We start from the raw sequence: 17,110 nt of genomic DNA, 5'->3' as shown, positions 1-17,110 counted from the left end.
CCCGTCTTGAGGCATAGGGAAGGCTTCATTCCTGCCAAAAGCTAGAAGAGATAGAACCAATTAGAAGAGCCTACCATCTGGTGGTGTGGGCTCATCAGAATTGCAGCCAAGATTCCAACTGGGACTGTTAAAGAGTTTGTGCACAATAGCTTGAGTCTCTGAGTAGAGCAGGGAATGTCGTGGTCACTGGGAAAGAGTAGAGGTGCCTCCAGATCACCAGATATCTTAGGGCTGACAGCCCCAACATTCTGTCAAAGAGTGGTCAGAAGGGACACCCTCAGCCACACCCATATGGGTGGACAACACTTCCTAAAACTGTTCCATGAACACGGTTTGCTCCTGGCTGAGTGGGGATTAGCAAAGACTCCTCATAGCTTTGACTGACTCATGAGTCTGCCTGGATTTCAAACCTTTTGCCTGCACTGACCTCTGATCTTGCCTTATCCACCAGCATCCCTTGTATGCTCTTCTCTCATTGGTGGCTTTTCTCTGCCTTAGCATGTTGACCCTTGGTCTAGCTCCAGCCTCTCTGAATTTTCCCTTCTGAATTGATGTGTGTGGGAGGACATCTGTGTTGTTTTTTTTTTTTTGGCCTACTGAGCATCTAATGTCCATTGTTTTGGTAACAGCATCCTGATTTCCTTTGGAGGAATTACTGCTCCCCCAGGTCCACCTAGTTTGGATAGACTGAATGAAACCAACATTTGGTACTTCTCACTGCCCCAAGCTCTAAGAATGACCATATGACTAGGCATAGAATGACCTAAAGAAGATAATATGCAGGCCACTGTGTCATGTTCAGAAATGAGCATGTGTCCTGATTTTTATTCAGTGACATCAGACCTAGGACTTTTGTGGAACTGAGGGCAAAAGAGAAGTTCCCTTTCCATTGGACTTTGAGATGGGCAGGTGTAGGCTGGCTGTGCCAGGATCTGACACATGAGTATAAAGCCAATTTAGAGAAAAGCTAAGCCCCAAAATCTAGAGGGTCTATCTGCAGCCTGATGATATCATTCAAGCCCCTGAATCTAGCTGTACCTGAAGTCAAAACTATCCAGTTAGTTTTCTATCACTTGTCACCAAAAGAGTCCTGACTACTCACTGCCCAAATGGGGTTGCCCCTTTGTCCCCATAAGCAGTAATTTCTTGAGCCAAAAACACTGTGTTAGGGCTTCCCTGGTGGCGCAGTGGTTAAGAGTCCGCCTGCCGATGCAGGGGACACGGGTTCGTGCCCCAGTCCGGGAAGATCCCACATGCTGCAGAGCGGCTGGGCCCGTGAGCCATGGCCGCTGAGCCTGCGCATCCGGAGCCTGTGCTCCGCGGCGGGAGAGGCCACGGCAATGAGAGACCCACGTACCGCAAAAAAAAAAAAAAAAAAAAAAAAAAACACTGTGTTAATAGACAATATACCTAGTTAATTATATTACCCTGCATTTGCCTAGCACTTCTGAATTTTTAAAGCTCTTTCATGTAAGTAATGGCATTTGCCTATTCTAATAACCCTGAGAATATGGTATTATCACCCCATATTATACATCTGGAAACTAAACTGGACACAAAGATTTCTCAAGTTCATACAAGTCAATGTCAAAGCTGGCATTGAACAACTTATTTCAATTCCTGTATATGCCTTTCTATTAAATCTCATTGGAAATTGTCCCCACTGGTCTCTAATTCTCTTAAAATCCGAATGATATATACAAATGACTAAACTTTTATTGGAATAATTATCATAGCATTATTTTTAGGAAAAAGCATTTGGAAATAAACTAGATATCTAATAACAGGCAATAGATGAAGTAAGTTAGGGTATGTGTGTACATTGAGTAAAGAAGACATTAAGATGAATGTGTGATGTTCAAAGTAACACGTGTTACACTGAGTGAAAAAATCATGTTCTTAGCCAGTAATATAAATATACTCTTAATTTTTTAATTGATATATTCAGAAAAAAGATGGGGAGTTTATCCTTAATATTATAATTACACAGATTTTATTTTGTTTGGTGTTTGTGTCCACATGGCTTTCTATAATATGCATACTACTTTTATACACAAAATAAAAGCTAGTCTCAAAAAGTTCATTTCCATCCTAGAGATTCCATGTAATGACATTAGCCTCCAGCTGCCTCCTCAACCCCCATTTTGCCTGTATTCCCTGGGATCTGGACCTCCCGTGACCTTGGGCTTCCCTGTGCACTGTGATACACCAAAGTCATGGGAGTGGTCGGGGTTAGAAAGAGATTTCCAGTAACCTCTGTACACTGCACACCTTGACTGCAGCTGCCACGGAGCAGCACAGGTCCCTTGAAAGGGCACAGGGCTGTGTTATACAAGAAGCAGGCACTGACGCTGGGGGAGGAGGGCTGCTGCCACAGGAGGGGAGCTATAACACCCACAAGGGAGTAGGCAGACACAGCAGACAGTGAAATGAAGAAAGCCCTCCCAGCCCGCACATGTCTAGGGATGGAACCAGAAACCCAAGCCATTGCCCTCTCACTCCCCTGAGAGCTCAGCTTCCTCATCTGTGAAAAAGGGAGAATAAAATTACCTGCTTGATGCCATTTTATTGAGTGGAGTTGATTTGAAATTAGCAAGCATTTACTCCTTCTCACAATAACCAAATATCAGTGGTACAGTTATTACCTTCATTTGAAAGAAACCGTGGTTCAAAAAAGAGAATTGACTTGCCCAAGCCATGCAAGGCATCCATGGCAGAGCCAGGCCTTGAACTGGAAATCCTTTATTTAGAAAATGGGGCCTTATTCCTTATTTTGGACCCTGACTGACAATCGTCTAGAAGGAGCTAGAATGAGCTTTTTTTTTTTTTTTTTTTTTTTGTGGTATGTGGGCCTTTCACTGTTGTGGCCTCTCCCGTTGCAGAGCACGGGCTCCAGACGCACAGGCTCAGCGGCCATGGCTCACGGGCCCAGCCGCTCCGCGACGCGTGGGATCTTCCCAGACCGGGGCACGAACCCGTGTCCCCTGCATCGGCAGGCGGACTCTCAACCACTGCGCCAGCAGGGAAGCCCTGGAATGAGCTTTTTTGTGTGTGTGTGTGGTACGCGGGCCTCTCACTGTTGTGGCCTGTCCCGTTGCGGAGCACAGGCTCCGAATGCACAGGCTCAGCAGCCATGGCTCACAAGCCCAGCTGCTCCACGGCATGTGGGGTCTTCCCGGACCGGGGCACGAACCCGCGTCCCCTGCATCGGCAGGCGGACTCGCAACCACTACGCCACCAGGGAAGCCCTGGAATGAGCTTTTGATTGGACTTATAACTGGTTTTCACCTCCGTCACTTTCTAGCTACAGTTATTATAATCGTCTTCCACAGGAATTTACAACACAGCCTGCTGGAACTCTCAGAATTCATAATATCCAAATACTACCCCATAAACAGCAATAATGCAGGCTTATTTTCATCCCTGCCATTGATGTTACATAATATACAGCTATGTGTTCATTCATTCACTCATTCATTCATTCATTTCACTAGCACCACCACACACTATTCTCTGGTGGAGACTGTGATGGGAAGCTAAAGAAAACAAGGTCACTGCCCCCAAGTTGCTTAGTCCAGTGGGGCAGATAAAATAAGGGTCCAGGCAACTAAAACCCAGGGCTCAGTGTGACAGCTGCTACAAGGAAGATACAACGGGCTACGGGACAGAGAGTGTGTGAATGTGGGGTGCTGGGACAAGGGAGGATTAGGAGAGAAGATGATGCAAGAGCTAGGACAGACCAGAGGGACAGAATTTCGATAAGGGAATATGGGAGGTGTAGTGTGTAGGTGGAGGAAACAGCAGTGTGAACTTGAGGACCATTGAGTTGCCTGGTTTGAATGGAGGCCAGGATTCAGTGTAGTGTAGCCTTCCCGTCTGATAAATTAAGTGGAGTTCTAGATGATTCTCTGCCTCCGCACACATACTCACCAAATTTCTTGGCCCTCTGCTGGATCAGCTTCGTCTCTGAGAGCACATCCACAGACACACCACAGAGCCACATACAGCATATGACCCCTACGCCCAGCCAAGAGCTTCCCCTTGCCCCCAGTGTCTGTCCCCTTTCCTTTGCCACACTCAATCCCAAACTGGGGATGGGAGTAAAGGAACAAAGACATTAGCAAAAAGTCTAGCAAAAAGTCTCCAGGGAACCTGAAAGCGGCAAAGTGTTCTTGAGCCTCTGATTCCCGGTGAGAAACAGACATCTGAACCTGGTACTTCTCTGCTTAGAACCCTTCAGTGGGTTTCCCACAGCTCTTGGGCTAAAGATCAAATTCCATAACAGGGCCCACCAGGCCTGGCCCTTGCCACCGTCCCCAGCCCCATACTCCCCCACCCCTTACCCCCCCACCAGCCGTCTGCCCAGAAAGCTTCTAGAATATTCCTCCTGTTCCCGACACCACATCACCAAAAGCCTTCATTTCTCAGCTCAAACACCTATTCACCTCTCTGCCCAAAGATGGTTCCTTTGTAATATGCTTTCATTGAATCATGGCCCTTTCTTTCACGTCTTTATCTTGATCTATAATGATGCACTCATTTGTATGATTATTTGACTAATAGCTGCATCCCTTACTAGCCAGTAAGCTCCATGAGCACAGGGCTGCTTTCTGTTTTTGTTCACAATAGTAAGCACTCCATAAATACTAGTTGAATATTGAATGAATGCACCTGAGGCCCATGGTTGGCTTAATTCCCCTGTATCTGCATACAAATGTAGCTTGGCTGTGCAACTCGGTGGACAGGGTTCAGAGCTTTTCTCAGAGTCTCAATTTGTTTAGTGAGCCTCTGTCCAAACGAAGGCTGGTACAAAAGCTTCTTCTCTTAATTGTGTATTCCTGGAGTTTTCCATGCACTCTCATCATTGACATATAGCCCTAGAAGGACTCGTAGAGGTCATCGGAGCTTCATCGTACAAATAAGCATGGGAGTGGTCCTCTGAAGTCACACATGAATGACTCAAGAAAATAGTCCAGCACTTGAGTCCATGTCTTCAAATCTCAATCCAATATACTTTTCACTGGTCAGACTTGGGGTGTATGTGTGTGTGTGTGTGTGTGTGTGTGTGTGTGCACGCATGTGTGTATCTTCCTATCTTCCCATCTACATTCCGCCTGCTCTTCTACCTACCTGGTCTGATTCCTCCAACTGGAAGTTTTCCTTCCCTTCTCTCAATGTGTGTGTGAGTGAGAGAAGGGGAGTGCAGAGAGCCTCTCCATTATATCAGTTTTTTGTGCATGCCTATTTTCTCTGTAAGAACCTGAGCCCCTTAAGGGGAGAATCAATGACTCATGCATTTTATTTCCCCCAGTTCCTAGTGTAATGCCTTGTAATGGCAAATGGATTTTATCTCGTGTATCAACTGCAACTCTGACCAATTTGTACTCACTGCCTGGAATGTTCTGGTGAGAGGGAATCTAAGACCATGTCTAGATTCAGTGGAAAAGAATTCTGTAATCAATGAATGCTGTCTGCAAGGGTATGAGAGGGGGCTGTAATGGTACATATGCTCCATAGGGGGCAATAGTAAAAGTGCTTTGAAGGAACGCGTGAACACATAAATGAATCTTAACTGTTTCCCAAATGTCCTATATGACTACTTTATCTTGAGCATCTAAAAGAATAGTAATCTCACCCATCTCAGCAGAAGTCTTCAAACTAATCAGAGGAAGCAGTGTTCACACTCTTCTGTATCAAAAAACTTATGATCATCAATATTATCATAAGAACCAAGAGTCAAGCACAGACAACGTTGGGGCCTGTGTGTCTCAAAGTGAGGGCAGAGGTGAAGGTGGAGAAACCACAATCACACTGTAACATCAACCAGAGAAATGCAGACATCTGCCGTGTAACCAGGAGCTCAGCATGGATGCAAGAGATAAAGTCTGAACTCTCCGCCTTGCAAAAATAAATATATGCCGTAGTGGTAGAGATGAGGGGAGGAGAAATATTGTGACTGTACCCACTCAAAAACCTTCCTCTCATGACACACCCCAAATCTGCTCCACCCTTCAATACCTGCTCCAGTTCCACCTCCTGCAAGAAGTATTCCTTATCCACAGCCATCTGCCTCTGCCTTGGAAGTCTTAGCACCTAATCCTGAATCGTAAACTTCACTTCTTTTGGCACTTCTTTTTTTTTTTTTTTTTTTTGCGGTATGCGGGCCTCTCACTGTCGTGGCCTCTCCCGTTGCGGAGCACAGGCTCCGGACGCGCAGGCTCAGCGGCCATGGCTTACGGGCCCAGCCGCTCCACGGCATGTGGGATTCTCCCGGACCGGGGCACAAACCCGTGTCCCCTGCATCAGCAGGCGGACTCTCAACCACTGCGCCACCAGGGAAGCCCCTTTTGGCACTTCTTGTGTTGGGCTCTTTTCCTGCCGTTTCACTTTGTTTGTGTCCATAATGTTCCTCTATCTTAAAAAGGTGAAAGCTCACTGAATTTTGGAGTTTGCAAAGCTGGCTTCACATATTAGTTTAGGCTCTTCTTCACTGGGTAATATGGAGAAGACACTTAATCATTCTCACTCTCAGTAGTGTCATCTATAAAATGGAGATAATAACCTCTCAAGATTATTATAAAGTATAAATAAGACAACATGTGTGAAGTCTCTGGCATATGGTAGGTCTTCAGAATAATCTTTGTTTATCCTCCCAACAGTTTCATTAGTACATATAGATCAATTTTTTTTTTTTTTTTTGGCTGTGCCACATAGCTCGCAGGATCTTAGTTTTCAGACCAGGGATTTCAGACCCGTGCCCCCTGTAGTGGAAGTATAGAGTCCTAACCACTGGACCACCAGGGAATTCCCTAGACCAGTTTTTTGAGAGCAGGAGTTACATATCTTTTGTGGCCTCTACTGTTTATTGCAGGGTGAGGAATAGATATTATTAAAATAAAATAATAAAATGGCAGATGCTGAAGTATATAAATCAGGTGTGAGCACATTGGCCTACTTACAGGCCTGGCCAACTAACATAATTTGTTATACTGGCCACATGTCTGATAAGGAACAGTCAGGACTTTGGTAAACTTGAGAGATTATACCTTATACTTAAATCGGTCAGCACTTCTCAGCTCTAGACAGTAGAAGTGGAGCAGGAATGTGGGTCCAGAGTTGCCTGATGCCCTAAGTATTTTCAAAGAAGCCAGAAATTTGGATTTTTATCCCAAATTTTGAAAAGCATCATGCAGGTCAGGCAAAACAAGTCTCTGGACTGTTAGTTTGCAGTTCTGAAAATGATGAGGGATGCTCAGGCAAAAGCTAAGAGGCCATGTGTCTGTTGCCAGCACCTAACATCTTGTTAGAATGCCCTTGGGCTTCCTAAGTAGGTCCACAACAGAGGGAGACCCACTGGAAATAGGCATGCTGCATTCCATCTGATTGTTATTTAAGCTCCCAGCATCTATGCTGTGTGGCTCTCTGATTCCTGGAAATGTTTGTTCATGTGTGTTAAGGGAATAGCCCTGTGCCAGGTGTTCTCAGCAACACCAAACAACAGCTAAACATGGTCTTTTCTGAACAGCAGTTCACATTCTGGTGGTAGGGTTGACCTCTAAACACACAACACAGGCAACATTGCAGAGCAAATCAACTGGGACTTAAAAGCTCAATGCTTCCAGGAGCCAGGCAGGTGAAGAAAAGGAGAGAAGTGGGCTGCTCGAGAGAGAAGCCATCCAGGTGGGATACTCCCATCCTAGCCAACTGGGGCTACATAGACCCAGGGTCCAGTGTTGCCAAATGGTTTGAAATTTCAAAGAGAGCTAAGATATCCAAATTCCGACGTGCAATTCAGTGCTTCTTAAACACTGTGCTGAAAGTGGCTTGGGGATAGCCATTGGGTCACCCCTTCCGCAGCATTTGACAACTGGCAAATGGGAGGCCCAGCGTGGAGTGACACAGGAGGTCAGAGCAGGGGAGGAACTAGGTAAAGCGTCCTCTTTTCTTTTGCACACACTGTTCCCTCTGCCTGGAACACACTTGCCTCATTTCCTTCTGGCCCCCTCACCTTGACCTCCTAGAAAGCTTCCATTTATCAGTGAGACTCACATCAACCACCACCCTCTGAGAGGCCAACCCGACTTTTCAAAGCATCTCTAACACTCCCTGCAAGTGACTGCTGTAACACTTACAACATTACATTTTTAACTTCTCTTTATAGGACGGTTGGTTTCACTAGGGATAAAGTCCTCCAGGGTGGGAACATGTCTTACTTTTGTCTACATTTCTAGTGCTTAGCACCGCGCCTGGGCTAGGTTAAGGGCTCAAAAAATGCTTGCTAAAGGAATGCAAGGTTTTTAAAGAGCTTCGTCAAGTGGGATGCCCATATTAACTGCTGCCAAATCTTCCCAGGGCCAGCTCTTGAATATTCTGATTCAGGAAGTCTAGCGTCTGCCCTTGAGTCTTGCTTTAAACAAGCTCCCTGGGTGAATTTTCTGTGCGCTGAAGTTTGAGGATCTCCAGGCTAAACTGTAACTCCCACAGGGAAAGAAGCTGTGTCTTCTTTGTCGGCCATTATATTCCTAGCACCTGGCACTGTGCTGGGCATACAATGGAAATTCACCATGTATTTGCTGAACCAATAAATGGATGAATAAATGAAAAGTAAGGATTAAGTTGCAACAATGCTCCTCAGAAATCTAATAGGAACCCCAGTTAGTATTTCATCTGTCTCTTTATTTATACTTACCATAAAGACACCAAGATAAGCTGAACAGCTAGTCAGTAACTACCATCTCTATGGACAGACCCCTCAACTCCTGCCCTTGTGGGCTTGGAAGTATACTCAGAGGAGATCCTAAAGCATTTGGGTTGCTGATTCAATGACTTTATCCCTTAATGATGGCGGAAAAGGAAAGAAGGAAAGATGGAATGCAAAGAAGACGCAGAACTCTCATCTTGGCTGGAGGTATTAGCGATACTCTCCCCTGCATTCCCTACCCTCTAAGGACCACTCTGCCTTTTTAATGTCCCCTGTTGCTAATACATCTAGCAGGAATAGTTCCTGTTACACTTCCTCTCCTTTCCCTTCTCCACCCTCTGGTGGAGGGATCATGAATAGCAAAATGTATAGGAAAAAAACAAATGACAGGAAAATGATGAAAAAATAAAGATTTGGTTATTTTCTGGAGGTAAGACTGGGAAAGTTAACTTAAGGTTAACCACTAGTCCAGATTTCAAAAAAGCACATGAAATTAAATCTCAGTAAGATGCTTTCTTAGTTTTCAAGAAATGATTAGTTAAGGCATCATACCTAAAACCTCTCTGCTCCCTTTGACATATTTTTACTGAATCCAAATTGGGACAGATGTCAGTTTTCCCAGACCAATGGATCACAGTGGACACGGCCCCAACGGGTTCGCTAGTCTCAGATGAAAGTTACCAAAGAATGTTACAGGCAGGCTGGAAATTACATTGCCACCATAGCCACCCCAATTGCCCAGTGCCCTCTCAGTTCTTGGACACACAGCAGAGTCCCCATTGGACTGTAAGCCATTTAAGAGCAAGGACCTTTTATCATCTCTGTTTTCCCAATGACCATATCAGTTCATAGCACTGAAGAAATGTTGAAAGAATGACCAAATTCTTGCAGCTCTATTTACGATAGCCAGAACATGGAAGCAACCCAAGTGTCCATCGACAGATGAATGGATAAAGAACATGTGGCACATATATACAATGGAATATTACTCAGCCATGAAAAGAAATGAAATTGAGTTATTTGTAGTGAGGTGGATGGACCTAGAGTCTGTCATACAGAGTGAAGTAAGTCAGAAAGAGGAAAACAAATACCATATGTTAACGCATATATATGGAATCTTAAAAAAAAAAATTGTCATGAAGAACCTAGGGGTAGGACGGGAATAAAGACGCAGACCGGGCTTCCCTGGTGGCGCAGTGGTTGGGGGTCCGCCTGCCGATGAGGGGGACGCTGGTTCGTGCCCCGGTCTCGGAGGATCCCACATGCCGCAGAGCGGCTGGGCCCGTGAGCCGTGGCCGCTGGGCCTGCGCGTCCGGAGCCTGTGCTCCGCAGCGGGAGACGCCACAACAGTGAGAGGCCCGCGTACTGTGCAAAAAAAAGAAAAAAAAAAAGACGCAGACCTACTAGAGAATGGACTTGAGGACACGGGGAGGAGGAAGGGTAAGCTGGGACAAAGTGAGAGAGTGGCATGGACATATATACACTACCAAACATAAAACCGATAGCTAGTGGGAAGCAGCCGCATAGCACAGGGAGATCAGCTCAGTGCTTTGTGACCACCTAGAGGGGTGGGATAGGGAGGGTGGGAGGGAGGGAGATGCAAGAGGGAAGAGATATGGGGATATATGTATATGTATAGCTGATTCACTTAGTTATAAAGCAGAAACTAACACACCATTGTAAAGCAATTATACTCCAATAAAGATGTTAAAAAATAAATAAAGACAGGAACAGTTTGGGGAAAAAAAAAAAGAATGACCAAATTCATAGAAAACTATACACTGGTATAGGGCAGGAATCAAGTTCAAGAACCCATATCCACTCACTTCTGGTTCATTAACCACAGTGGATGACATTGCCTGTATCACATTTCAATCCTCCCAATAAACGGCCAACAACCCTATTAGAGATCAAGTCTTAGGTTGTTAAGATAATGGTACAGAAGCACCACCTTTTGTCTTAGAACATTTCCTCCAAGTTTTGTCTTTTATTATTTTGTCCTGTCAGTCAACGTCTTGACACTAGAATAGCAGTTAACATCTCTTTCCACCAAGCTCTGTTGTAGACAGTTCTCAGCAGTATGAGTGAATACACATGCCAGCCATTTATTCTTCTAGATTCCCTAAGCAAATAATCCTAGAGTAATGGATCCCTTTGAGAGGGTGACAAAAGCTATGGAGCCTCTACCCAGGGAATAAATTAAAATATGCACATGCATGCAATAGGTTATACATAATCTCTGATGGTTTTTAGATACATTGATGCCCACACCTAAATCCTCCCTTGAAAAATTCTCCTTTAAGCCACATTGAAAGAAATGGGAGGTTATCTAATAACCAAATACCTACTCAATATTATTTTAGTTTTCCAGGGAGATGGTTTCACAGAACTACAATTCAACAGTTAAACTTCAGCTCACTTTTAAGGGTAGTGAGTAACACAGTTGACAAGATTTTCAACCTCAGCATTAGCAGAATGCAGAATTGTTGTTTTATTTATTCAGTGGGTCACTCCTGTGCAAAATCATGGCTACAATTTGAAACATGATAAGGTTTTCTGCCTAGGTGCTTTATCAGGCCACTGCCTTATAAAACTCTGAAAATTCCCTTTTATTTCTCAGGTAATCTCAGTGAAATTGATCAAGTTACCATGGGATCTGTGTATCTATTGCAGTGCTCAGAAACATGTACCTTGGGGTCACAAGACCACCATTTACTTCTTGGGTGACCCTGGGCAAGTTATATAACCTGTTGCAACCTTAGTTCCCTCTTCTCTAAAAGGAAGATAATATAGAGCACTGCAGGGCTCCTGTGAGGATTAAACAAACTAACACATGAAAAGCAATTAGTGCGTTGCAGGGCCACAGTGGATGTTCAATAAACGGTAATGAATGTTACTATAATTGTCCATAAAATACTTATCATAGTTCTTGACACACAGTAAGTCCTCAGTAAATGGAATTTGAAATAATTATAATTCTTTTTTGTATTGAAGTATAGTTGCTTTACAATGTTTCAGGTGTACAGCAAAGTGATTCAGTCATATATATATATATATATATATATATATACACACACACACACACACATATATATATACATATACGTATATATATATTCTTTTTCAGATTCTTTTCCATTATAGGTTATTACATGATACTGAATATAGTTCCCTGTGCTATACAGTAGGTCCTTGTTGTTTACCCATTTTATATATAGCAGTGTGTATCTGTTAATCCCAAACTCCTAATTTATCCCCCTCCCCGCTTTTCCCCTTTGGTAACAATAAGTTTGTTTTCTGTGTCTGTTTCTGTTTTGTAAATAAGATCATTTGTATCATTTTTTTAGATTCCACATATGTGATATCGTATGATATTTGTCTTTCTCTGATTTATTTCACTTAGTATGATAAGCTCTATGACCATCCATCTCGTTGCAAATGGCATTATTTCATTCCTTTTTATGGCTGAGTAATTGGAATAATTATAATTCTTGGAATTTGCATATACATTATCTTATGAGTGGTCTTAGGGATAGGGAGAATGCTGAATTCTCAGTTTGAGCGTCTTCAGTTCAAATCATTGAGAGCTCACCGGGAGGGAAATGTGGGAAAGCAGTGAAGGAAATATGGTGCATGCCTTCTGCCATTCACAGCTCAGCAGAAGCCACCAAGGCCACAGTGGCACCCAGAGCCTACGGTGCCAATTTAATCCACTTTTGACGTGTTCTTGCCCATTCAGCTCACACTTCCATGCCATCAATTCCTACCTGAGCTTAATCCCTGGAGGGAAAATGTCTCTACTGATTAAATTTTATGCTTTCACCTGTCTTAAGATGGCAATCATACCACCACACAGGTTTTCTTTTCAGCCCTAGTTGTCAGAAAAACTCAGAATGGTGTTTGTTGCCCGCATTTTATAATGCATTCAGTTCAGATGGGCAGAAATTGGCCTCTCCTTTCTCCTTCTTGGGGTCACCTCTGTTCTGTTTTGTGCTCAAAGGCCATCCTAAAAATTATGTAAGCCATCCATCACTTCAAAGTATTCTGGAAATAATCAAGGCATCAATTTTTAAAAATAATTACTGGTCATTTCTAAAAATGGGAAACCAAATAGACACCTTCTCAGGTATCCTTCCTTATCAAGCTCTGGCGACGTTTTCTCCTTTAACTGTGCACAGGAAAGGCGTAAGCACTTTAAACCACATTCTGTAAGTCAGAACCTTTTATTCTGCGCCTCTCAGAAGTTTCCTAAGTGTGAAACTCTCAATGGAACCAGAAAACCTCTGCGAGGTAGGGGAGATGCAGTCAACCCCAGTCCTCATCGTGCTGGCATTGAAAGGTATCTGGCAGTGAAAAAGCAAACCCATTCTATGAACTGCTGCAGGATCTAACATACCAACTGATGGAATCACTCAAAAGGCCCTGGACATTTTTCTTGGAGGGCTTTCTCTTACGAATACAGATGACACCCAGTCATTTTTTGCAACAACGCCACCTACGTACAGGTCCTCCCTTCATTGGTCGATTGCAGAAAGAAATCTCAGAAATAGAAGCAATTACTTACATCTATAGGTCATCTCAAAGCTGTCACTGATGTTGACAATATCAATCTGGGGAAGCAGCTTTGGGGGCTCTGTGAGTTGCGACAAAGCAAATCTAAAAGCGGCATGTTCCTGTGACTGCTGGTTTGGAAATAATCCCCCTGTGAGGAAAGAAAATGCAACATGGTATCTGGGCTAGAGACCGGTTTGATTCCTCAACAGCCCACCCCAGATTGGCCCTTTTCTTCTCCCCAGGCTGTTAGGTGTTGCCTTTAGGAGTGAGGATCAGAATTCACATAGACTCAACTGGACCCTGAGGCTTCACCTTCCACAGATGAGCTTTTATGTGACAAGGACTCGAACGTCTGTCCCTGACCAAATATTTTGATTGTTCGCCCCTCAACTCAGTTCAGGTCAGAGAAAACAGGAGCGTTGTGGAGTTTTTCTTCCTCCTTTCTCGTGCAAGCCTCTTAGGCGGCCTATGCTCTTGCATGGACTTAAACCCTAGCCGTGCCTAATTTTTCCTGTATCGGACCCATTTCTCATCACAGAGTCTTACAGGAAGTAGTGCTAATACATGTTACAGAGTAAACTCTAGCTCTGGGAGCCTATGTGCTTCTCCAGCACTATAACCGTTTGCTTTGACTTTGACCCTTGTAGTCTTTGACCTAGCAAGACCTGTATGACAATCCTCTGAGGTTTATTCAGTTCCTCTGAAAACTGATTTTCTGCAAACAGTGTTTTGCTGCTTCTTTCACCACTCATGATCCCAGGAATGACTTGTTACATAAGGGATTGCCATCGTGTGTATTTGCCTGGGAGAACCTTGGGCTTCAAAGCTCTGGGGGCTTAAGGACATCCAGAGGATGCAAACATTCTATTCTAGTAAAAAGCAGAACAAAGGGGCCTGGTGGGACTCCTGTTCCAAGAAACAAGAGTACACACCTTACCTTTGTATTTACTGTGGACACATAAATAAATTAAAATACATTTCTGTGAAGTAAAGTCAGCAGTTTCCAGAGACTGAACTATATAATGAATGTTTACATAGAAGTTGATCTCAGATTCCTTAGGAATCCCAATCCCAATGTGATACACTTCTAACTTCTTATACAGTAGATATGTGTTTTTAACAACCAGTAAACGAATTGTAAGGCTTTTGTTAGAGGCAGTACAAGTAGAATCAAGTACTATCTGCTGGCCGTGATATTTTCAGCATGTGTTCTACAATTTAACGTTTCAACCTTTTATGTGAAAACAAAAACAATGGTTCTATCAGTTGAACAAGCAAGTTGGGGCAAAATATGATGAAAAATCTGCAGAGATACATAAGCAAGCATCTCTACGTATACACAAAACACCCTGTGCATTTATGTATCCACGGCAATATATACAAATACACTTGGAGAAAGCAAGTCCTCATATCTTAAGACAAGTATTTCCAATCAGCAAAGTACGGGCAATACCTAAGCACCAACGTAAAGAAGAGCCACACGTAAGAGCAAGTGATTTATACGTGGTCATATGCCTCCATTTTAAAGGACAAAAACAAAAAAATTCTTCTTGATTCTGATGCTCCACCCTCCCCCCCAGATGACCACACCCCAAACACTTCCCTGGCTTCCTCCTCCCCTGCAATGAATGAAAGAGAGCGGGTGGGGGTGGGGAGGTAGGTGGCTATAGGCTGGGCTGCAAGAGAAGCGTCCCCAGAGGCAGGAAGTTTTGTTTTGCGTCTAAGGCACTAACACACATATACAGACACACTTCAGAATGTAGCTTAACAGGTGTCAGGAAACAAAGCAAGTTACTCCATGGCTGTTCTAGCCACCCTCAGAGGCAGCACACTGGAGAGGCCAAAAGAGACTGATATTGCAGCACATATGTGCCCAACAAAAGACCACCTGCACCACATCCCCCCCCACAAACACACACACACAAGAGACACAAACTCGTAGGAACGGGAACTTTCCCTAGTGGAGCAATGTCCGTGTCAGGGGAGAGAAATCAGAACCCAGACCCACCAAGATGCCTCCAAGCAAAGCAGCTTGCTGGATTCCGGGACATAAACAGCCCTGAGATGCTGGTCATACTGAATCCCCGAGCCCTTGTGGACACACGTTGTTATTGGTGTTACTGCTTCTGTTTGTTTCGCTTTTCCCCGTTGTTATTATTAGGAGGAACAAGAGCTATCGGCTGCCCCATAAATACAGGGAGGGTGAGGGTCCTTTGAGGATCGTGACAACGAGGAAGGGGAAATGGGGAACAAAAAAGCATGTTGAAACCTGCCTCCAAGTTGAGAGGCTGGAGGTCAGTGATGGGGAAAGCTAAGAGGAGGGGAGAGGAACATGTGGATGTGTGTGTTTGTGTGTATGTAAAAGGTAGACTGTATCTGTGGATGGAGAAATCTAAGAGGAGTGGGCGATGGAAGGAGCAGAAAAAAAGGCAGGCTAGGAAGTTCCAGAATCGGAGGAGTGGGGACCACCAGCCCAGCATGGCAGACAGCAGACAGAAGGCAGCTAGAAGAGTCCAGAGCAGGAGAGAGAGCCCCCTTCACCTAGAGTGGGGGGCCTTTTCAGCATTATTTTAGTGGTTGCAATAAACCCAGCATCCTTCACTCTTTCTTTTAGAGGGTCTCTTTCCCCTCCCCCAGGTGAGAAATCACCGCTTCTCTCAAATATATATGTGCATATTTAATCCATAATCACACACACCACACATATTTATATAAACAGGTGAAATCGGGCACCATCTACCAAGCCATGGAGTTAACTCCTTAAACACCCACCACCTCTTTCCTTGTTACAGCCTGATTATTTTTCCTCCAAAGCAGTGGGTCCTCCATTTCACATGCTCATGCCTAGAATGTGAGTGGTGTGTGAGGACCTGTGTCTGCGTGTGTGTGCGTGTGTTTGTGTGTGTGAGCACACTTCCCTTCTCTGCCCCACATCCCATCCAGAGAAGACCCCTCCCCATGCCAGCGGTCCAAGTCTTCATATCACCGGACAGCTTTGCGTAGACAGCCAAGCACGACAGCCCGTAGTGGGGCTGGGGGGAGGGGACACAGACCCCCTCCCCCCCAAAAAAACTGGCCAGACCCAGAAAGTCCCTCCCGAGGCTGCCCCTCTCACTCACCGATCTGGATATTGTTGGGGAAATTGGCACCTACTACCGCGCCTAGGAAACCGGTGCAGAAGAAGGCAAAAATGTGCTGCATATTCCTTTTTGCATTGGCGAAAAAGAAGCCCAGGTCCAATCATAGATTTGGTGTTTTCCCCCTTCCCTTTATTCCTCTCTCTCTTCTGCCTGTTCTTTTCCTCCTGCCGTTCCTTCCTTCCTCGCTTGCTTCCTGCCTGCCTTCTGCGAGGTTTGTCTGTTTCCCTTGGAATCCCAGCGCTTAAACTGCAGCGTTAACACCAACTGACAGCCAGATTAACTGAGCACGGAAAAGAGAAGCCTGTCCTCCTGCGAGCTGAGCGCTGCTCCCCCTCTCCCTCTCCTCTGCTCTCCTCTCCTCGCAGCCTGCCTCCCTCTCCCTCCCTTGCTCTCTCGCTCTCCCCCTCACGCTCTCACAGGCAGCCAGCTCTACGCCAGTACCCACCAAGCGAGCCAGTTCCCGAGGCTCCCCAGCTGACCTCCTCTCCCCATCACCCCCTGCCTCCTCATCCTCACCTTAGTCTCCTTGCTGGGTGTGCCGATGGCTGGCTGGGCGGGCGGGTGAGGGGGTGTGATACCTGGAGCTTGCTCGCCCGCCCGAAAGGGACAGCCCTGCGGTCCCCTTCGCCCTCCCCCGCCTTCCTCAGCTCTCTCTGCCCCCGCTCCCCCAGCCCCCAGCCTGGCAGATGCGACTGGGAATGTGGGTTCAGCTGCA

General features: G+C 45.1%; 1 protein-coding gene across 4 annotated transcripts in view; it reads right to left on the bottom strand.

Annotated features, from left to right (window-relative positions):
• GRIA1 (glutamate ionotropic receptor AMPA type subunit 1) overlaps window positions 1-16,456 on the bottom strand; it is a 318,241-nt gene extending 301,785 nt beyond the window's left edge. For all 4 annotated transcript variants that reach the window (XM_060092085.1, XM_060092084.1, XM_060092086.1 and 1 more), the window contains exons 1-2: window positions 16,375-16,456; window positions 13,266-13,403 (exon numbers count right to left, since the gene is read on the bottom strand). In XM_060092085.1, the coding sequence (XP_059948068.1) occupies window positions 13,266-13,403; window positions 16,375-16,456 (220 nt within the window). The remainder of the gene's footprint in view (window positions 1-13,265; window positions 13,404-16,374) is intronic.
• Between the last annotated feature and the right edge of the window lie 654 nt (window positions 16,457-17,110).

The sequence above is a fragment of the Mesoplodon densirostris genome, chromosome 3, assembly GCF_025265405.1.
Source record: "Mesoplodon densirostris isolate mMesDen1 chromosome 3, mMesDen1 primary haplotype, whole genome shotgun sequence".
Taxonomy (NCBI): domain Eukaryota; kingdom Metazoa; phylum Chordata; class Mammalia; order Artiodactyla; family Ziphiidae; genus Mesoplodon; species Mesoplodon densirostris.
Note: the sequence above shows the minus strand (reverse complement) of the source record. Positions and strands in the feature narration are given on the sequence as shown.